The sequence below is a fragment of the Leptodactylus fuscus genome, chromosome 2, assembly GCF_031893055.1.
Source record: "Leptodactylus fuscus isolate aLepFus1 chromosome 2, aLepFus1.hap2, whole genome shotgun sequence".
NCBI classification, from domain to species: domain Eukaryota; kingdom Metazoa; phylum Chordata; class Amphibia; order Anura; family Leptodactylidae; genus Leptodactylus; species Leptodactylus fuscus.
The window spans coordinates 133,470,158-133,494,557 of NC_134266.1; the positions used below are offsets into that span (position 1 = coordinate 133,470,158).

At 40.0% G+C, this 24,400-nt stretch overlaps 1 protein-coding gene across 2 annotated transcripts in view; it reads left to right on the forward strand.

The window, feature by feature from the left end:
• CSMD2 (CUB and Sushi multiple domains 2) overlaps positions 1 to 24,400 on the forward strand; it is an 801,202-nt gene that overhangs the window by 296,994 nt on the left and 479,808 nt on the right. For both annotated transcript variants that reach the window (XM_075264669.1, XM_075264670.1), the window contains exons 4-5: positions 19,424 to 19,618; positions 20,785 to 20,992. In XM_075264669.1, the coding sequence (XP_075120770.1) occupies positions 19,424 to 19,618; positions 20,785 to 20,992 (403 nt within the window). The remainder of the gene's footprint in view (positions 1 to 19,423; positions 19,619 to 20,784; positions 20,993 to 24,400) is intronic.

The following is a 24,400-nucleotide window of genomic DNA, read 5'->3' on the forward strand; positions in this document are numbered from 1 at the left end:
TTATGCTGCCCAGTCTGAAGAAAGCATTAGCTAGTGGCAGACAGATTGATTCCATTGTTGTGTCTCTTATATATGTATGCTATATGTATGATGTTGTGTTTTTGCAATTTATATTTTATTAGTTGGAGAATTTGCAACAATTTTTGACCTAAAAATACTCCCAGCAATGTCCACAAGCTCCTGAATTCTCCGTTGTTTCTATGCTTTTCTATGGGTCATGATAAATAGATGACGCATGAATGTCATCCGTTTTTTCATAAAGCCCTAGGCGTTCATTGGTGTGACGAATCAGTAACAGTGAAATAAGAAGAGTGTGCTTGTTGTATTTCTAAGATCCACAGCTTGTGAAAAAAAGATGGACACCTGAATGAATGCATTGAAGTGAATGGATATGTATGCCAGCCGAAGGAGGTGCAGACAGTACACATACATGAAATGGAGCTTCGCTTGTCAGCAACTATGACCGTAGGCTGCACTAAAGAGTCTAGGGCTACTTTATCTTTAAAGTATCTCACAGTAGCTTGCAGTAGTTTTATAATAAACTATAACTCAGTAACGTGAATGTAGGGTCATGACCATAACTGTTGCCACACCTGAAATTTTCCCAAAAAATATGTGTTTTGTTATACAAAATACTTATATATTTATTTCCTTTATGTGTATTAGAACAACACACAAAAAAAAGAGAAAAAAGGCCAAAATTATATAATTTCACACAAAACTCCAAAAATGGACTGGAAAAATTTACTGGCACTCTCAATTTAATATTTGGTTGCACACCCTTTGGAAAAAGTAACTGAAATCTATTCTTCCTATAACCATCAACAAGCTTCTTACACTTCTCAACTGGAATTTTGAACCACTTTTCTTTTGCAAAATGCACCAGGTCTCATATTTGAAGGGTGTCTCCCAGCAGCAATTTTAAGATCTCTCCATAAGTATTCAATATGATTTAAATCCGGACTCATCGCAGAACTCTAGAGTGCTTTATTTCCATCCATTTCTGGGTGCTTTTTGAAGTATGTTTGGGATCATTGTCCTGTTGGAAGACCCATGACCTAGGGCGCAAACCCAGCTTTCTGACACTGGGTCCTGCATTACAATTCAAAATCCTGGTAATTATATCTAATGATGCTTTGCACACAGTCAAGGCACCCAGAGTAGGCAAAACAACCCCAAAACATCTTTAAACCTCCAGTATATTTGACTATTGGTAATGTGTTCTTTTCTTTGTAGGCCTCATTCCATTTTTGGTAAACAGTAGAATGATGTGCTTTACCAAAAAGCTCTATCTTGGACTCATCTGTCCACAAGACATTTTCCCAGAAGAATTTTGGCTTACTCACGTACATTTTGGCAACCTGCAGTCTACAATTTTTTTTATGCCTCTGTGTCAGCAATGGGATCTGGATCCTGGGTCTCCTGCCATAGTATTTCATTTAATTGAAATGTTGATGGATAGATCACACTGACACTGATGCACCCTGAGCCTGCGGGACAGCTTGAATTTCTTTGGAACTTGATTGGGGCTGCTTGTCCACCATCATGACTATCCTGTGTTGCAACCTTTCATCAATTTTTCTCTTTCATCCACTTCCAGGAAGATTTCTATTCTCTATGCTAAGTGTGGTACACACAGACACACACTGCAGAAATTGAGTCAACTTCTTTACCTTTTATCTGGTTTCAGGTGTGATTTTTATATTGCCCACACCTGTTACTCGCAACAGGTGAGTTTGAATGAGCATCTCATGAAAATGTGCCAACAATTATGTTCAGCCCATTTTTGGAGTTTTGCGTGAAATTAGGTCCATTTTGCCTTTTTTCTGTTTTTTTTTTTGTGTTGTTCCAATACACACAAAGGAAATAAACAGGTGTATAACAAAACATGTACGATTGCAATAATAAATACTTCATTTTTTGGAAAAATTTTGGTGGTGCCAACACTTATGACCATGACTGTATTCAACTTTATAATGCAGTTGACTGGGTAAAAGTAATAAGGCTGCAAGGGAGCCCAGGGGCAAGTAATTACACATTTTCCCTTTATTATATTCTATGGTGAGCATTACTGTGATAGGGCACATGAGTCTATTAGAAGTTAGCATGTTGATAAGCCTCACAACATTCGTCTCTCAAATATATTCGCAAGGTTTGCCCAGCGTTTTTTTTTTTTGGGGGGGGGCCGAATCACATCTGAACTGGAGCTGCTATTCTTATCCCCAGGGAAGGCAAGTAAACATTAGTCTTACTTACCTCCCTGGGGAGAAGAAAAACCACTTCTAAAAAGTAAAAAACTCAATGAAAAACACTGCGGAAAAAAGCAAGATGCATTTTTGGTGCATTTTCAACTGTACTTCGCTATGTGGGACCTTGACCTAAAACAGGAATAGTCTCTATTCTTAGCTGTACCTTTAACTAACAATTTCTCCCAGAACTGTGGAGTCAGAGACAGGATGTAAGAGGTTTTCTAGACCAACAATTCACCAGTAGCTGCTGGTGAACTCTGGGGGGGGGGCACAATAAGACAGTGAGCCCTAAGCTGAACCCCGCATCCCTGCCTACTTGTCTGAAATATCCGAGGTGACAGATGACAACTGGGCAGCAAAACCCTTCCTATATAAAGGTGATGACACAGAACGCAGACAAGAGAAACAACAACAAAAGGGAGGTCAGTTAGTCAATGAGTCAGTAACAGTCGAGCAATGTAGTACAGAATCAGAATCCAAGAAAATAATCAAAGAGTAAGCCAGAAGTCAGAGATATAAATACAGGTAACAAACAGCAAGAGTAAATAGCCAGCAAGCACAAGGCAATAGAAAGCAACAATGTGAATGTGAGCAAAAAATAAATAGAATGGAAGAACCTGCCTCAGAATTGATAGGATGACAGGCTCTCAATCACACAGGTAAGGTTAAAATTAAACTTTAGAGGGGCAAAGGGAAACCAAGGTGAAAGATGGACGTGCTGGAAAATCAATTACAGAGGTGAGGGAATTATACAGAGTGACCCTTCGTTCACATCTACGTTTGGTAATCTGTCAGGGAGTCACATGGGTACCCCCCGAACAGACTACCAAACACAATTGCAAGTGCTGTGCAGCAAAAGCACACGGACCCCATAGACTATAATGGGGTCCGAGTGCTTGCGGCGCACAGCCCGCACAAATCATGCGGACAAGAAAGTAGATTGTGAACTACTTTCCTAACCGCATGTTCTGTGCGGAGATGCGGCGGCAAGCACACAGGCTCCATTATAGTCTATGGAGATCCGTGTGCTTTTTACTGCATAGCACTTGCAATTGCGTTTGGTATTCCATTTGCGGGGGTCCCTATGTGGACTCCCCCGAATGGAATACCAAATCAGATGTGAACGAGGGGTTAGGTCATCAAAATATGATGGTGGTGCGTCTGACACCCAGTATTCACACGAATCAGCTGTTTAAAGAGGTACTACAATCTCTTCCCGATGCCAGTGATCAGTCACATGGAACAGCTATAGTTTAATAGTCCCATCTAAGAGAATGGGTCTGAGCTGAAATACCAAACAAATAATTTCATATGTGCAACATTAGGTTTGGTATTCAGTGAAGAAGCTATGGTGCTCACCGAAATGGTGCAGCCTATTCAGCCAACTGAGCTGTGGGTATTTGACACCCTTTAATCACATATTGATGACTAATCCCATGAATAGGTCTTCAATATGTAAATCTTGGAAAACCCATTTAAGAAACATATATTGCTGTATATTATCCATCTATTTTGATGTATAGTATTTGAAGGGTTGGAGTAGGCATTTCACTGTTCTTCGTTCCTGATTTTGGTTAGGCAATGTGGTTTGTTTTCTCTTCTATAACACATCTATAACACAACCAATACACATCTACATCCATCTCAGGCTGCTTATGGCTGTAATATAATAGTGCTCAACATCAATATTACAAGATGTCAGAATATACTATTAATTACTGTGTATCCTCTTACAATTATCTTCCAGAACCCCCAAGAGAAACTTTGCCTTTAAAACAAGCATTAAATAGAATAGCACAGAGCCTGCCTGAACCCAGCAAAAGGGTATTTATTATATAGAATGCTCTATGGATTGTAAGTAACCCCTACTGAAAACAGCTTTGAAGGCAGTATGGCAAAAAAAAGTATAAAGAGTAGATACAAGTCTTTAAATTATATATATTTTCCTGGCGCTGGAGGCATATATAATTCCAAAGACAAATTGTGAAATCAATATAAGAAAAGCTAGCACTTTGGTATTGCCAAGGAAATTACAAATCATTTCCCATGGAATGCAAGAAAAGTACGACAGTAAAAACACAAATGCTACAAGGAGAAGTAAAAGCTGGGATAGCAGATGATGGATGTCTGCAGGTTTTATCGCGCTCAGCTGAACACACCATCCTGCTCAGAATCATAGAAGCCTCGGCCTGTGGAAGGAGAGAGATTTCCTACTGTTTATCTGATCCTGATGAACGCTCGTACGTAAATGACAAAATTCACGAAGGAAGTGTGGATTTTTATACAGTGATGCAGCTGCGCCTCCGCACAGAAGGCTTCGCCCTTTACCATAGCTCACTTTGTAGAAAAGATCCAGTTTTATTCTCTCACTTGCATGAAAGGCTTGTTGAATAGACTACTTTTCAGTCCCGTCTACATGATAGATCAGCTTTATTCTTCAGCTAGCCCTTAGGAGAAGGATTGTGGGGAGCTTACTAAGAAACCCAGATTTATTTCCTTTAATAGCAATCGGTTCTGTTTTAATAAGAAGAAATGCATTTCTAACATTAGGATGAAGAACCACTATGTGCATGATCTAACAAAAATCCAAAATGAAAGATGAAAAATAGAATAAAATGGAGATTTTTTTTACTGGTGAAAGGTTTAGTGTAAGTCAAGAAATTCACAATTCTGTTCATAGTACATGGAGCAGGGTTAAAGTGAAAGCTCACATGTACACAAACACTTTAGGATAACTTACTGTATCAATATAGATTCTGTGCTGAATAATTTAATGTCTTGCTATAGAACACTCAATACCGTTTAATAATAAGTATAGCTGTTTCCAAGCAGAACTACCAGATTACTAAGCTGACTCCTATTAACCACTTCAGTAGCGGGCCAATTTGTGGTCCAGGACCAGACACATTTTAGGGGGGTTTTTTATGTGCGGTTTTGACGGCTGTAACGTTTTTCTCATTCATGTCTCATTCAACTAATTTCTGCGTCTTTTTTCGGTGACACATAGGGCTTTATTTTTATTTTATGTTTTTATCTTTGCATGTGTTTTAATTTTTTTTATATCAAGGAAAATATAGACAAAATAAGAGCGAATTGTTTTTCACTTTTCTTCTTTTGCTACTGAAAATCCTCAGAAAATAGTTTTTCCTGTTACAGTAATTTACATTTTTTATGGTGTCATCAGGGGTGGAGCTATAACCTTTATTAACTGTGTTTTATTGGCGTATTATTTTATTTATTTTTTAAATTATTTTATTTACATTTTTTTTTAACGCTTCTATTAATTTTTTTTTTTTTTTTACATTGTGTCTCCATAAGGTCATAACAGATGTTTGGGGACATCTAATCACTGTTTCTTTTGTGTTGTAGGCTGATTTCCCTTGCAACTGGGGCTGATACATTTAGCCCCAGTTCCAGGAGGAACACAGCCTCCTGCACGGTAGTATATACAGTTTGCAGAGCTGATCTGTGTCCTGTAGGACCCTGCAGCTCTTGTAATGATGCTGACACCGGCGGATCACGTGACCCTCGGGTCAAAGGGCGGCCACATCATGGTGGCACCCATAGCTGTGTATACAGCGCTCATTGCGCACTGTATACACAGCGATCGAGAAGGCAGGCGCAGTACGCTCTGTACTCCATAAAACTACAGGATTGTACTGCATCTGCTCACGTAAGCGGTCACAAAAAAATTACTGCCCTCATGTGAAGTGCAGAGCCGACTTGCGCATGCATAGAGCCACTGCGCGCCGGAAGAAGAAGATGAAGAGGCTGTTGCTGACGAAGATGGAGGCAGCGCCAGAGAGATTTCTCTCACAGCATTGGGTATGCCCCCAGTGCTGTTTGAGCATGGGGGCCCAACCCAAGTGTTGCGAGAGAAGTCATTTGCATACCGATAAAAAACGAGATTTTGGGCGAATAGCGGCGCAGATCCCTTTAAAGCCTTTTCTTGAACCTTATAGCATTTCAACAACTAATAGAGTAAGATATGTCATCTATGATTTCTATTAAATATGTTCATTCTGAGTCATAATCGTCTTTCCATCACTACAAATGAATTCCTTATAGCCCCCCAACATAAAGATTATATGAGATTATATTTGTCACAGGCTTCTACTGTGTCCTTTGAACTGTTAAACTAAAACATCAGAGAAATGAATCGATGTTCAAAAGGTAAATAGAAGGAAAGGAATTAGACAATCCAACCTAGCATAGTGTATCGATTCAATATCTATTCGACCTGTAGTGCACAGAAGAGGATTGTTCTAGTCAATGATGTCTATTGATGTCATGTATAAGCTAATTGATAATACAGACAATTATTTTATAGCAGTCTGCACATCCCATGGTACAGTAAAGGAGGTAAATGTGTAGTACAGACTGTCATTCACATAACCCGTATACACAGTTGTGTTCGCCATTGTATAAACACAGTCGTATTAACCATTAGAGATAAGCAAAACAGTTTGGGTCAATCAGGAATTGACCTCCATATTCCAATAGTTTTAGTTTCAACCTGAATCTGAAACGTTGGTGGTTCATTACCGAATGATTTTTTGGGGTTGTTTAAGATCATCATGAACTGAAAGTGAAATTATTATACCCTGGGGTCTGAAGAGTGAAGGCCCAGGGAGAGGTGTATATGCAAGTGAAAGCCCAGGGGAGGTATGTATACATAACAAACAGTTATACTCACCTTCCCTCACCTCTCTTGGGCATTGCCCAGTGCTGCCTTTCTTTGTGTAAAGCATCAGGTCATCCCATGTGACCATTGAGGCTCAATCAAAGGTCACCCAGGAGGCCACTGGATGTTGCAAGGATGAAGAGAGGGAAGGTGAGTATAACTATTATGTTTCCACCCCTCCTCTGGGGCCCCACTTATTTTACAATGGGGTCTGAAGAGACACTAGAATATAATAATTTCACTTTTAGTTAATGATGAACTTATTCAACCCAAAATGAATCTTTCGGCTGAACCACCTATACCTAAGATAATTCTTCAGAGCTTCGCCCACCCCTATTAACCATGTCCCTGTGCCACAGTTGGACTTATGGAAACAGTTCTGTCATACCATATCCATGATCATGTTCATTCATTAAGAGGCAAGTACTATCCTAAGTAAGGCGGATAAGATTCTAAACTTCAAGTGCAGCTCTACCTTTTAGACAAGACTTCACATTTTACAAATCAGAAGTAACTTTGTTAATGCTGTCCTTTTTTGCATCAGTTTTAGTTATTTTGTATTGTTCTGCCATTGATATACACACATAGCAGTGTTAAATACTTCTTCACAATGCAGTGGTTTCATTTGATCTAGACAGCTGCCTTCCCCTATTCTGCTGTCAGGCATAGTTATAATTGTGTATCTGTATCTGTCATCTGATCTCCTACAATGCACCATTCCCTGATGACAGAATTCCAACAGAATTCTGAATTTACCTGTCTGTCTGAACAGCTAGTAATACATCTTGTTAAAGAAACACAAAACAAGTAGAGCAAATGACTTGCAAAGTTACTTGACTTAATACGTAGATTACAATGTAAAATGGGGATTTCTTTTCAATGTTTTACAGGTTCAGCTCTTTCTATAGCATAAGGCAATACATTTGCTTTAATTAAAGTGGATGTATTATCATTTTTCGTATATTGAAACCAAATATGTATAACTTTTTTTCCAATCTGTTTTATTGTCTGAATGTACCGTATATACTCGAGTATAAGCCGACCCGAATATAAGCCGAGGCCCCTAATTTTACCCCCAAAAAACTGGGAAAACTTATTGACTCGAGTATAAGCCTAAGGGGGAAATGCAGCAGCTACTGGAAAATTTCAAAAATTAAAATGGCCGGAGTTTTGGGCGCAGTAGTTGCTGGGTGATGGGAAAGGGGAGGGGGTGTTTTGGTTGTCTGTCTGCCCCTTCCCTGAGCTTGAGGACTGTTTTGAGGACATGTTCTCTATTTGCATTCATTTTATTTATTATGATGCAAAGCAAAATTTACCTTGCTTATGTGCCAAGAAATACAGTGTTTCTAAAATTGTGAGTGTGGGGGATCCAGGCCAACTGACCTTCACTAGTATCAACTTCAAGTTTGAAAGTAAACTTGAAGTTGATACTAGTGGTATTTAGATTTAGTAAAAAACTGAATCGAAATACCACACGGAGTTAATAGACACAAACAGCATCTAAGCTTTCATTAACAGTATCAATTTTTCACGCAAATGTTTAATAAAACAATAATTTAGGTCAATCCTGTCTCATTTTTAACAGTTCATTAGGAAAAGATCTGTGGTTATTACAGACTGACTTATAAAAATCATAGATTTTTATTTATGGTGAAGTTCCAGCCATTTTTGCAAAAGGAAAAAAAAAAAAAGCTGAATGCATAAAAAAATGGGTTCATTAGGAGAAAAAAATGACATTGGTAATTTGATGAAATTGGTTCTTTGACAATCACTGCAGAAAATGAAACATTAGTTCTACTTCGCTTCTCATTCCATATTGAATACTTCACACAATTCCCAACATCTTGTGCTATTTTTAGGAGTGTTCAGTTGAACATGTTTGTGTTTGTAAATATCGGAGAGCTCATTTGCAAGGAAAACAAAGCATAGAAGCTCTTCTCGGGTTAATGAATAGCTCTGTGGATTCCTACTATTTCATAGACACAGGTCCCTCACCCACTTAGTATAACTGTATAACTGAATGAAATCACCAGTGGCAATGGAGGGTTCTTTTCTGGTTGCCATGTATAGTGTATGTACAGTATATTGTATGTATAGTGTATCTGTTACCATTCATTTCAATAGGAACACCAGCACTCCCATGGAAATTAATAGAGCGGTGTGCATCACCTGATGACCAAGCCATTCAGAATCGGGGGATGGAAGTCCCCTCTTATCCTAATCAGGGGGGTCTTAGGGGTTGAACCCTTACTTATCTGCAAGTTATCTCCTATTCTATAAATAGGGGATAACTTGCTTTCATGCAAGAAACCCTTTTAGGCTAACGCCCCATGTTGTGAGCCGCAGCCAAAAAACACTGCAGAAAAGACTGTGGTGGAGGCACATCACGTTCTGCAGCGCTTTTCACAAAGTCCATTTCTACTTCTATTATACCTAGACCAGCGGTTCTCAACCTGTGGGTCGCGACCCCGGCAGGGGTCGAACGACCAAAACACGGCGGTCACCACATACCTCCCAACCGTCCCGGTCGGTGGGAGGTATGTCCCGGTTTCAACTGATCGGCGCCCGGAGGACGCCGATGAATTGAAAACACAGGCGATTAAAGCAGAAGCTGACAAAGCCAGCTCCTGCTTTAACGCTGTGCTGCGGCTTCTGTATGTGTAGCCGCGATGTGATGACGTCACATCGCGGCTACAACTATATGAGTGAGCGAGACTGAGCGGGCAGCGAGGGAGCGTTGGTAGGTGAGTGTAAGTGTTTTTTTTGTTTTTTTTTGTTTTAAACATTAAGGTGGAACATAATGAAGGGGCAGATGAAGGGGGGGATGGCATGACACTGGGGGCAGAGATGGAGGGACATGAAACTGTGGGCAGATGAAGGGGGGATGGCATGACACTGGGGGTAGAGATGAGGGACATGAAACTGTGGGCAGATGAAGGGGGGGACGGCATGACACTGGGGGCAGAGATGGAGGGACATGAAGCTCTGGGCAGAGATGGGGGAACATGAAACTGGGGAACAGATGGGAACATGAAACTGGGGGAAGAGATGGGGGACATGAAACTGTGGGCAGATGAAGGGGGTATGGCTTGACACTGGAGGCAGAGATGGGGGGACATGAAACTGAGGAAGAGATGGGGGACATGAAACTGGGGGCTCCGCATATTTTCTCCTTCTTTCTGATCTTCAAAAGTTGCGAGGTATGCCTAAAGCCATCAGAAAATACATATTTCTGATGGCTTTAGCCACCGAGAAGCCGCGCTACTGTCTGCAGCAGCGCTATTCAGCTGGGACGCACGCCGTTATGGACGCATGTTCCAAACTGAATGGGGTCACCGCAACATGAGAAACTGTATTGTGGGATCGCGGCATTAGAAAGGTTGAGAACCACTGTCCTAGATGGAAATCACAAACGTTTCCATAGGTATAATTGACATGCTGCGATTTACAAAAACACAACGGTTTTTGAAATTGCAGCATGTCCACTATGAATATTTTTCTGCAATGTGTGGATGGAATTGCCCAGAATCCTATCAACTTTGCAAGTAATATAAAACACTGTGTTTATGCTGCGTGGGGCCCTGGCTTTAAAGCATCCATTTTATACTTACTGCAATATCATATAGTTGTGATGTTCGGTGATTTTATTAAATAAGATCATATTACAAGGTTGTTTTATTGTCGTGTGTGTATTTTTTTTTAGTATAGATAAATTGTTTCCAAGTCCGTAAAACAGAATATCTTTATAGCTATATCCATAATATCATTGAAACAATCAGTAGTTGTAAAGGTCTGGATTACATACAGTATATATGTTACAGGCAATGTATGAAAAGCAGGCATTCTATAGAATGCCCGACGTTTTTAGGCAATGTATGAAATGGGAGAATCATTACGTACTTTGCCTAGGCATTGTATAGAATACCCAGGTACTCTGTAGAAAGCCGAATGCTATTTAGGCAAAGTATGAACCCCCTCCCTCCCCCCAAACGAGCTGCTCCGTGAAGTGTCGTGAAATGTAGTGAAAACACTCCGTGACGTAATACTGGATAGTACTGACGCCTTCACTGACGCCTTCTTTAACAGGATAAATGAGTTTACTTTTGTTTCCTACAATCATTACATTGTAGCGATTCAGCAACCAATAGTCCTTGGGTTCCTTCTTAGTAGTCATTTTGGCTTTTTGTACATCATTGATTAACTTCTGGTACATAGTTTGGCTTAAGCAAATACTGTTTTTGGCAGTGTTTCCATGAATCGTTGTTTCATGTCCTTCTCCGACTCTCCAACTTGCTCCTCCTTCCCCCCTTCCCACATTTTCATTCACAAACAAAACCGAAATAAGTGAAATTTCAAACGCCTGAGGCAATGGCAGAGCAGAGAAGACTGTCGGGTATCATGCTTCTATCATGAAGCAAAGCGCGTGCGCGAGAGAGAGATCATCGGAGATGCTGCTGAACGAAGAGTAAGCCTGAGACAACGGCAGAGAGAGACCGTCGTCTGTATCGTGCATGCGGGGAAGCGTCAGCGGCTTCATGCTAGAAGCGAAGCGAGAACGAAGGTCGCCTATCATTTCATACTTTGCTGGCTTCTCGTTCGGCATTGTATAGAATGCCTAGGCAATGTGTGAAATGACGAATTGTTTCATACATTGCCGGCTAGTTTTAGGCATTCTATACAATGCCTAGCCATTGTATAGAATGCCGGATTTCATACATTGCCGGTAACATATATATGACATTTAGACTTTAAGCAAATCTTAAAGGGGATGTTCAGGATATAAACTTTATTTTTTTTTAACAGCAGAGAATCCTTTAAAATTTAAACATTGTTACCAACTCCAGTGGTGCCTGCTGGTCTTAGATTGTTTGGTGGAGCTGATCATGTGTTGTGTACCCATATGAAAGCTGGGACCAGTCACTGACCTAAGTGGTAATGCCTGTATATGCAGAAAGAGGTCACTAAGGACAGGAAAGAAACTGGTGGGGACTGGAGTAGCAGAGTGGTAGGGAATAAGATTGTTTTTTTGCATATTTATATCACACCAGAATATACCACTGGGGTTATATATTCCAAAATAAGACCGTGTACAATTCATATAATATTCCACAACTACATATAATTTTATATTGGGAACGATATACCATATATGTAATGTGTTGAATGATATTTTAACTATAATTTTAGAATCATTCAGTTTTACTCTATCAAACACAATATCTATTCATATTCTATCTTTCATCTTCTAAAATTAGTTTTTTTTCCTATATTTTAAAGCATTCCTGCTGTTAGTATAAATTATATCCTGCCCAACCCCTTTAAGAATTTGACATTTTTATTGTTTGAGTTCTGTTTTGTGTTAGAGTTCTTGGAAACCATGGATTAGAAATACTGAAAGTTCTAAGAAAAGCTTAGTGAAATGTGCACTAGAGTAGTATGCTCGGAGCTATAGTATAGTGTGCTTGTATGGCCGCAAGTATTATTGATTTATGCTTATTTCTGTTGTGTAGTTGGTGCTAACAGAGATCTAGGTGAAGCTTTTTTGTGGGAGTTATTACGCCTTGAGTATCATCGCTCACTTTATTTCATGAGTTTATGTATGTGTCACATTACTAATAGGTACAAGATGTTGATCATTTGTCAAAGATTAATGATTACTTTCTCTAGCATTGGTACTATGCTTTCAATTATATTTAATCACTATTTTCATCCATTTTTATTTATTGTCTTTTTTCATATCTGTACACCGGGGTCCTTAGGTTACATTGATCACAGTGCTATTGACTTTTAGATTTATCATTGGATTATGTGTCATCAGTAGTCATTTAGTTGTTTTAGTGTACGAGTAATGTTTACAGATTTTACTATTTTCTCATTTCCACTGACCTTTTTGAATACTTTAGTGCTATGCTTTCTTTAATTGTTTAAGCATAACAAAATCAGAAATGTTGTGACTATAAAAAAATACTTATCAGAGTATTATACAATAGAAACTCAGAACTAATGTCCACAATGAGTGCCAACACTGCTCGTGGGCATTAAATGGGTGGTCCAGGATAAACTAAGAATTAACCCTAAACTAAACCCCCTTCCCCTGCCTAACTTCTAATTTACTTCAAATTTCTTTTTTAAAAAAATCTATAATTACCCATATCCTAGATCATGTGACTGCCCCAGGACACTTTCTGATAATCCGGTGACGTTCTGTTTCACCACTTCCGAAGTGGAATGCCACCTATTTTCTCCCTCCCTATGCCCATCAATACTTACCAAGCCTTCCTGTGTCTGGAAACAGCTCCTCCCCCTTCCTGTCTTCTAGTACTGGGCGGAATAGGTTAGCTAAAGAGATGGGGGAGGGTAGGAGGGGCTAGTAATGGGTGGGGGAATGACAAGGAGGGAGAGTGTAATGGAGTGAGAGAGGAGGGGGACTGAGTGAGAGGGAACTAGTGTAGCAGCTACACAGGAAGCTGCACAGCAGGAAGGTAAAACCAAGTAAACAAACACAGAGGATGCAAGCAGCAACCAGAGACACCCAGAAATCATACCAAACACTAAAGGTATATTTATATATATATGGTATATGGTATATATATACAGTTAGGGCCAGAAATATTTGGACAGTGACACAAGTTTTGTTATTTTAGCTGTTTACTAAAACATGTTCAGAAATACAATTATATATATAATATGGGCTGAAAGTGCACACTCCCAGCTGCAATATGAGAGTTTCCACATCCAAATCAGAGAAAGGGTTTAGGAATCATAGCTCTGTAATGCATAGCCTCCTCTTTTTCAAGGGACCAAAAGTAATTGGACAATGGACTCTAAGGGCTGCAATTAACTCTGAAGGCGTCTCCCTCATAAACCGGTAATCAATGAAGTAGTTAAAAGGTCTGGGGTTGATTCCAGGTGTGTGGTTTTGCATTTGGAAGCTGTTGCTGTGACCAGACAACATGCGGTCAAAGGAACTCTCAATTGAGGTGAAGCAGAACATCCTGAGGCTGAAAAAAAAAGAAAAAATCCATCAGAGAGATAGAAGACATGCTTGGAGTAGCAAAATCAACAGTCGGGTACATTCTAAGAAAAAAGGAATTGACTAGTGAGCTTGGGAACTCAAAAAGGCCTGGGCGTCCACGGATGACAACAGTGGTGGATGATCGCCGCATACTTTCTTTGGTCAAGAAGAACCCGTTCACAACATCAACTGAAGTCCAGAACACTCTCAGTGAAGTAGGTGTATCTGTCTCTAAGTCAACAGTAAAGAGAAGACTATATGAAAGTAAATACAAAGGGTTCACATCTAGATGCAAACCATTCATCAATTCCAAAAATAGACAGGCCAGAGTTAAATTTGCTGAAAAACACCTCAAGAAGCCAGCTCAGTTCTGGAAAAGTATTCTATGGACAGATGAGACAAAGATCAACCTCTACCAGAATGATGGGAAGAAAAAAGTTTGGAGAAGAAAGGGAACGGCACATGATCCAAGGCACACCACAACCTCTGTAAAACATGGTGGAGGCAACGTGATGGCATGGGCATGCATGGCTTTCAATGGCACTGGGTCACTTGTGTTTATTGATGACATAACAGCAGACAAGAGTAGCCGCATGAATTCTGAAGTGTACAGGGATATACTTTCAGCCCAGATTCAGCCAAATGCTATCAAGTTGATCGGACAGCGCTTCATAGTACAGATGGACAATGACCCCAAGCATACAGCCAAAGCTACACAGGAGTTCATGAGTGCAAAAAAGTGGAACATTCTGCAATGGCCAAGTCAATCACCAGATCTTAACCCAATTGAGCATGCATTTCACTTGCTCAAATCCAGACTTAAGGCGGAAAGACCCACAAACAAGCAAGACCTGAAGGCTGCGGCTGTAAAGGCCTGGCAAAGCATTAAGAAGGAGGAAACCCAGCGTTTGGTGATGTCCATGGGTTCCAGACTTAAGGCAGTGATTGCCTCCAAAGGATTCGCAACAAAATATTGAAAATAAAAATATTTTGTTTGGGTTATGTTTATTTGTCCAATTACTTTTGAGCTCCTAAAATGTGGAGTGTTTGTGAAGAAATGTGTACAATTCCTACATTTTCTATCAGATATTTTTGTTCAACCCTTCAAATTAAACGTTACAATCTGCACTTGAATTCTGTTGTAGAGGTTTCATTTCAAAACCAATGTGGTGGCATGCAGAGCCCAACTCGCGAAAATTGTGTCACTGTCCAAATATTTCTGGCCCTAACTGTATATATATATATATATATATATATATATATATATATACTAGCTGGTACCCGCGACTTCGTCTGCGGTGATTGTAGAAGTGGGTATATACAGGCGCGGGTAAGGTTTTCGTACTGTGTATAAGGTATGGGATATGAAATGTAAGTTTGTATCTTGTTTTTTCTGTAATTCAGAGAATACGTGAGACTTTTGTGTTGAAGTTACTTTGTATTTGAGCTGCTATATATACGGTGTTGTGAGAAACTGTACATAGTGTCTTTGGGACCGAAGTATTTGAAGTTAACCCTTTCTTGCCGATGGCATTTTTTGATTTTGGTTTTTCGTTTTTGACTCCCCTCCTTCTAAACCCCATAACTTTTTTATTTCTCCGCTCCCAGAGTCATATGAGGTCTTAATTTTTCTGGGACAAATTTTTCTTCATGATGCCACCATTATTTATTCTATATAATGTACTGGGAAGCAAGGAAAACATTCAGAATGGGGTGGATTTGAAGAAAAAATGCATTTCTGCGACTTTCTTACGGGCTTGGTTTTACGGAGTTCACTGTGCAACCAAACTGACATGTCCCCTGTATTCTGTGTTTCGTTACGATTCCGGCGATACCAAATTTATATGGTTTTATTTACATTTTGACCCCTTTAAAAAATCCAAAACTATGTTAAAAAAAAATTTTTGTGAAAAGTCGCCATATTCCGACAGCCGTAACTTTTTTATACGTCCGTGTACGGGGATGCATAGGGCGTCTTTTTTAGCGGGACCGGGTGTACTTTGTAGTTCTACTATTTTCGGGAAATGTTATTGCTTTGATCACTTTTTATTCAAATTTTTATCAGAATCAAAACAGTGAAAAAACGGCGGTTTGGTACTTTTGACCATTTTTCCCGCTACGGCGTTTACCAAACAGGAAAAATATTTGTATAGCTTTGTAGAGTGGGTGATTTCGGACGTGGGGATACCTAACATGTATGTGGTTCACAGTTTTTAACTATTTTTATATGTGTTCTAGGGAAAGGGGGGTGATTTGAATTTTTAATCCTTTTTATTTGTTTTTATTTTTTTTTACTTTTTTTTAAACTTTTTTTTTTGCATTTATTAGACCGCCTAGGGGTATTGACATGGGTGGGCGGTGTCGCAGATTGTCAGAGCGGTAGGGGTCGGCAAACATGGCTGCTCCGGAGCGTTAAAGAGAACCTCCTGGAGTATCGTTAAGGTGAGGGGAAAAGTGGTAAAGTATATGTATATGAGATTGTGTGGGGTTAGGAACGAGACTGTAGAGGGCAATATGAATTTTGTGGCTTGCTATGGTCCAAAGTGTGTGAGATTGCAGAGATGGTGGTGTGAGTTTGGGTTTTGTGGGGGTCCTGGCACAAACGTATGTGCGCTATTGTGAAGAAAAGTAGCCTATTGCGCAATCGGGTGTATTAACTATGTTTGTGGAAAGTTTCAGCCAAATCGGTCGAGCGGGTTTTGCGTGATTGAGGAACAAACATCCGAACATCCAAAACTCACAAACCCACAAACTTTCACATTTATAATATTAATAGGATATATATATATATATATATATATATATATATATATATATATATATATATATATATATATATATATATATATATGGTATATATATATATACACTCACCGGCCACTTTATTAGGTACACCATGCTAGTAACGGGTTGGACCCCCTTTTGCCTTCAGAACTGCCTCAATTCTTCGTGGCATAGATGCAACAAGGTGCTGGAAGCATTCCTCAGAGATTTTGGTCCATATTGACATGATGGCATCACACAGTTGCCGCAGATTTGTCGGCTGCACATCCATGATGCGAATCTCCCATTCCACCACATCCCAAAGATGCTCTATTGGATTGAGATCTGGTGACTGTGGAGGCCATTGGAGTACAGTGAACTCATTGTCATGTTCAAGAAACCAGTCTGAGATGATTCCAGCTTTATGACATGGCGCATTATCCTGCTGAAAGTAGCCATCAGATGTTGGGTACATTGTGGTCATAAAGGGATGGACATGGTCAGCAACAATACTCAGGTAGGCTTTGGCATTGCAACGATGCTCAATTGGTACCAAGGGGCCCAAAGAGTGCCAAGAAAATATTCCCCACACCATGACACCACCACCACCAGCCTGAACCGTTGATACAAGGCAGGATGGATCCATGCTTTCATGTTGTTGACGCCAAATTCTGACCCTACCATCCGAATGTCGCAGCAGAAATCGAGACTCATCAGACCAGGCAACGTTTTTCCAATCTTCAATTGTCCAATTTCGATGAGCTTGTGCAAATTGTAGCCTCAGTTTCCTGTTCTTAGCTGAAAGGAGTGGCACCCGGTGTGGTCTTCTGCTGCTGTAGCCCATCTGCCTCAAAGTTCGACGTACTGTGCGTTCAGAGATGCTCTTCTGGCTACCTTGGTTGTAACGGGTGGCTATTTGAGTCACTGTTGCCTTTCTATCAGCTCGAACCAGTCTGGCCATTCTCCTCTGACCTCTGGCATCAACAACGCATTTCCGCCCACAGAACTGCCGCTCACTGGATGTTTTTTCTTTTTTGGACCATTCTCTGTAAACCCTAGAGATGGTTGTGCGTGAAAATCCCAGTAGATCAGCAGTTTCTGAAATACTCAGACCAGCCCTTCTGGCACCAACAACCATGCCACGTTCAAAGGCACTCAAATCACCTTTCTTCCCCATACTGATGCTCGGTTTGAACTGCAGGAGATTATCTTGACCATGTCTACATGCCTAAATGCACTGAGTTGCCGCCATGTGATTGGCTGATTAGAAATTAAGTGTTAACGAGCAGTTGGACAGGTGTACCTAATAAAGTGGCTGGTGAGTGTATATAATGGGTATACTTATAAACCCATTACTAGCACTAGCAGACCTTTCTAAAAAAAAAAAGATTTTCTGCCTGGAAAACCCCTTTAATACCCCGGTGCTTCAGTAAAAGTTGACTGAGGCACACTTTTCCCATGCACCAAGCTGCAATTTTGGGAAAATCACCCACATCTGGAACTAGATCCTGAGCCAATGACCCTTTTCCACATCAGCTGGAAGCCTAGTGAAGGCTCACAGGCTTGTTTGGCATTTATTTGTATGACAGGCAACATTTTTGCAATGAAATATATTAGGTATCCCTGTGTCTGAAAACACCCAGTCTCCAAACGTATAAAAATATTTTTCCCGTACGGTGAACACCATAGTGGGAAAAAAATCAAAAGCACCTAACCACCGTTTTTTTCGCTACTCCAACTCTGAATAATTTTAAGAAAAAGTGTAGACAATAGACAATCCTCAAACTGATATAAGTATAAATTACACCCAGCCCCACAAAGAAAGATTCTCTATGAATCCTTGAATATGGAAATATAAAAAAGTTACAAGTGTCACAGCACCTGTAGGACCACCTGTGAATGAGACCTAGTATGGTAGTAACATACAGAGATGTAACTACTAGAGATGAGCGAACAGTAAAATGTTCGAGATTCGATATTCGTTTCGAGTAGCCCCTCAATATTCGACTACTCGAATTGAATATCGAACCCTATTATAGTCTATGGGGGGGGGGGAAATGCTCGTTTCAGGGGTAGGCAACGTTCGATCAAATTATACTTACCAAGTCCACGAGTGAGGGTCGGGCTGGATCCTATGGCACTATAAGCGGGCATGTGCAGTCGGCTCTGCCCAGGCCCGATACCTGGCAGAGTGAATTCAGAGCCGGAAGATGCCGCGGGGACGCTGCAGGGAGAAGACTTCTAAAGGTAGGAGAAGAACCAGCATTGATTGGCCAACTGTATAGCATTCGGCCAATAAATGCTGGTTCTGCATCGAACTTTTCCATTCGAATAGCGAGTGGTACTCGATCGAGTACGAGTATTTTGAATACTGTAGTATTCGATCGAATACCTACTCGATCGAATACTACTCGCTCATCTCTAGTAACTACCTTTAGGAAATAAAACAGCAAGATGTATGTTCTCTATATATTTATAACTGTGCAGTATCTTATAATGTGATGATAGAGATATAATTTCTTAGGTTTATATACGTATTACAATTTAAAGGTATGTGAACTGTGTCCTCTTTAACGTGGATGTTCTTTTTATTGAATTGTATGAAACAGAATTATAGTTTGCTGTATATAAGGACATTTGGAGAATAACACATCATTTTTTGATTTAGGTACAAATTATTGACTTTTTGTTTAACTGTTTCTATATTCACAGTCTTGCCAAGCCACACCTGTGGGAATCCTGGACGGCTACAGAATGGCCTACAACAGGGGACATCATTTAACGTAGGGGACAAGGTCCGATACAGCTGCAATACTGGATATATACTTGAAGGACATGCCCTGCTAACCTGCGTATCAAGCTCCCAGAACAGCGCCTCTTGGGACTTTCCTCTTCCCACCTGTAGAAGTATGTGCTTGTATATTTGTCAGTCTACTTTATAAAACATTGCCTTGTCATTTTTCTTAGGAGATTTTAAAGTTAGCCATGTTTTATCTGAAATGACAGTATTTTACTGTCGGATTTTCTGTCCAGCATAGGTTTCATCCAGTGCCTCCTGTCATCACATTCATTTTTAATGGCCTACTCAAGCTGATCTAGTTAGTGTGTCTACTGCCAAAACATATTTGCACAAAGCATATTCATACATTTCAACTCTTTTCAAGGATCAGTACATCAGGTTATCTGAAGTCTCAATCTTGATATATAGTATATTGTTTTTCATTTCTTTCATGCTGTCAGTCTTAACATGCAACCTTCCATCTTTAACTAAACGGAACTTCTCAAAAAATCCTGGGGGTGAATGATCCTCAGTCAGAAGAGTTGGTGGCCATGTTTTATTATGTCATTATCTCCCCACCTTAGTCAGATTAGTCTGTCATGTTGCAGCCTTTCTAATGAGAGTTTAATGTGATTGCTTCCGTGTGCGATTCTCATCTATTTATTTCCATTCATTTCTACTCAAATTAAGTAAATGATAGATAACATTTTTTATACTCTATGAATTTTGCCATCTGTGCCGTGTCCCTAAATAACTCACTGTAGGGCCACCTATCTACTCTAGCTTCCTTACATTCTGTCCTCCAGTCTTCTAAGGATATAAATATAAGGAAGTATCACAAAATGTCACATTAGAACGCAATAAGTTTGCAAAGTCAGATTCTCTTGCAATGAATGGGCAATTGCACAAGAGCAGAGACTACTCATCTTACAGTAAATGGCTCCCACTGGGACTTGCACGCCCCACCACATTCCCCTCATCTGCCCATGAGTATATTAAAGAAACTGAACCAAGTACTTGTACAACCTGCATTCACACTACAGTGCCTGGGGATTCAGTGTTACTAAAATGTTAACATATGAAATTACACCCCTGTTTAGAAGCATCGGATCACACAAATACACTGTGATGGGAGACTGCAGGCATAGACGTTTATATCGAGAGAAAAAAGGAAATGTTTTAGTTTAACCCTTGTTAGCTGTAAACGGCAGTTTCTGTCTATTAGAATGAATGGATAAACCTTAACTTCATAAATTGCATCTTCACAATGTATGCATATATTTTTTTTTTCTAGCGGATGATGCATGTGGAGGAACTTTAAGGGGCCAAAGTGGAATCATCACAAGTCCTCATTTCCCATCGGAATACAATAACAATGCTGACTGCACATGGACAATCCTGGCAGAGGTTGGAGATACAATTGCCTTGATCTTCACAGACTTTCAGCTAGAAGATGCATATGACTATCTGGAAGTCACAGGAACGGAAGGCTCATCTCTCTGGTAAGCAAACACTTATTGCAGATTGGTCATTGGTTACTATTTCTATTATTTCTAATATTGTTCAGATCACAGGACTTCCAGTGCTCAGATGTAATACGTGTTATGTTGATATTTGTCAAAACGGTATTATTCAATACTGAGATGGGTAAGGTATCTTTATTATTAGTCTTTTAAGAAATCCTTTGTATTACACAACCTAGTTAATGAAGTTTTTATAGAAATTTGTAGGTCCTGGTGAAGTCACTAATGAGACCTATAAGATGACATACAAAGATACTATTTGCATAACCAAGCTGCCTGCATGTTGAAAATATAAAGGCTTTATAGAAAGGCTTCAGTGGTTAACCCTTTAGTGACTAACCTGTTTTAGACCTTTCTGCTGTCACATATCAGGAGCCATAACTTTTTTATTATTCCATCAATGTAACTGGATAAGGGCTTCTTTTTTGCAGGACAGGTTGTAGTGTATAATAACAGCATTTTGGGGAACCTATATCTCACTGACTAAAATTTATTAGCTGTTTCTAGAACAAAATTGAAAACAACATCAATTCCACCGATGTCAATTTACATTATAAATTCTGCGCCATTCACTGCGCTGCTTAAATTACCCATTAAACGTATGCTCAGTGTCGATGTGATTACAGCAACACCAAACTTATATAGGTTTTTTTTTTTTAAAGGGTTTTTTTGCCGTTAAAAATAACAACATTACAATTGTATTGCTCAGGTCACTACAAACATGGCAGTGTTTGATATATCTATATTTTTAGATGGAGGGATTAATGTTTTGTTATATTTTAAATTTTATTTTTAAATAAGACTTAAATTATTTTGTTATCTTTTAGTCCTACTGAGAGCCTTTTGATCTCTTGCATAACACATTGCACTTCATATCAGAACTGACAAGCAGTCTATCTAGGTATGCATGGAACATTGATGCCAATAACTATTAGAGGACGCCCTACGTCTAGAAACATTTACATACAATTGGTTGCTATTGACTATTGACTTTTCTAGGAAGCATAACTATGGCAGAAAGGTTTGTAGTGAATTTAAAAAAAAAAAAAATCACAAAACTGGGTTGTATATACACTGCATACCTCTGGGACTTCTGGAAAATAGGGATCCTAATCCCTATATGGATAAAACTATAGGATAAAGTGACTATGTGTATGTGAGAGCAGTGTTTGGCTTCTGCAGTCTACTCAACGTGACGTAACTGCTACAACAGTTCTGTGTAAAAGCCAGTCAAGCACCAGAATATAAGGAAGGATACAGGTAAGTATAAAAGCATTTTATTGTCTACACTTCCTCTGCTGGTTACATTAACCCCTTCCCGACATGCGCCGTAATAGTACGGCGCATGTCGGGTCTGTAACTATGGCAACCGCCCGGGAGCCGGGCGGCCGCCATAGCCGCCGGGTGTCTACTGCTTTAAGCAGTAGACAACCGGCTCTCATGCCTCCGATCGGTCCCCGGACCGATCGGAGGCATTAACCCCTCCGGCGCCGCGGTCAAAGGCGCCGGAGGCGCCATCTTCCCGGTGGCACATGGGTGCCGCCATTTTGCCCGGGATCGCCGGCTCCTGGAGCATGCTCCAGGGCTGACGTCCCATTGCCATGACAGCCGGGAGCCTGTTAAAGGCTCCCAGGCTTGTCTGCAAATCCTCTCTTTTGCAGGCTGGTCTATGCAGCCTGCAAAAGAAAGGATGATTTTTTGCAATGCATTGCAATGCATTAGCATTGTAATGCATTGCATTAGTGATCAGACCCCCTGGGGTTCAACACCCCTAGGGGGTCTAATAAATGCAAAAAAAAAAATAAAAAAAAAAGTAAAAAAAATATAAAAAAATATAAAAAGTATTAAAAGTTCAAATCACCCCCCTTTCCCTAGAACACATATAAAAGTAGTTAAAAACTGTGAAACATATACATGTTAGCTATCCCCGCGTCCGAAATTGCCCGCTCTACAAATCTATAAAAATATTTTTCCTGTTCGGTAAACGCCGTAGCGGGAAAAATAGTCGAAAGTGCCAAACCGCCGTTTTTTCACTGTTTTGATTCTGATAAAAATTTGAATAAAAAGTGATCAAAGCAATAACATTTCCCAAAAATGGTAGAACTAAAAAGTACACCGGGCCCCGCAAAAAAAAAGACGCCCTATGCATCCCCGTACACTGACGTATAAAAAAGTTACGGCCGTCGGAATATGGCAACTTTTAGAAAAAAAATTTTTTAACACAGTTTTGGAATTTTTTTTAGGGGTCAAAATGTAAATAAAACCATATAAATTTGGTATCCCTGGAACCGTACCGAAACACAGAATATAGGGGACATGTCATTTTGGCTGCACAGTGAACGCCGTAAGACCAAAGCCCGAAAGAAATTCGCAGAAATGCATTTTTTCTTCAAATCCACCCCATTCTGAATTTTTTTCCTGCTTCCCAGTACATTATATAGAAAAATTAATGGTGGCATCATGAAGAAAAATTTGTCCTGCAAAAATTAAGACCTCATATGGCTCTGGGAGCGGAGAAATAAAAAAGTTATGGGGTTTAGAAGGAGGGGAGTCAAAAACGAAAAACGAAAATCAAAAAATGCCATTGGCGGGAAGGGGTTAAATTTCCTGTTCTGGACCAACCCCATTAAGTGTACTGTATGTGAAGCTTTCTGTATAAATCCTATAGATTTCAATAAAGAGGGCTGCTTGCATGCATAGCCACCTCTCATATATGTAGCTGGTGTCAGGTGGGGTTTCATACTTTGAATTGGGCCCTACCAACTTTAATCCTCAGTATATTATATATGCTGGCAGGGGCGTAACTAACAAATACTAGACTCCATAGCAAACATTATGACTTGGGCCTCCCATTTCCACACACCATAGTGTCCCCTTTCTTTGCGCCCCTTTAGTGGCCTCCACACAGTAGAATGCCCCATTTACAAACATAATGCCCCACAGTGGCCCCTCCACACAGTATAATGTCTCATCGTGGCCTCCATACAGTATAATATGCCATAGTGGCCTCCATACAATATAATGTCTCACTGTGGTCCCTACAGTGTTCATTGCAAATATTGCAAACATATCAGGTTCACCAACTACGAACTAGTATTATACTCTGGAGTCTCTTTAGACCCCAAAATACAATGATCACAGGTCCATGACTTGTGAGAAAGCATAAAAAAGTGTTACTTAATTCTCCTGGGCTCCAGCCTTTGCGCCTCTTTAATTATGTCACAGATCGCTGATACCTGTAATTGGGCCTCAACAGTCATGCTGGTTATGCTGACGGCATTATGAGTTATCGTGCTGATGTGATGCACATGACCACTGAAACCCAATTACATGCCTCAGTGGTCTGTGATGTCATTGAAGAGGACCGAAGACAGCCAATGAAGCCCA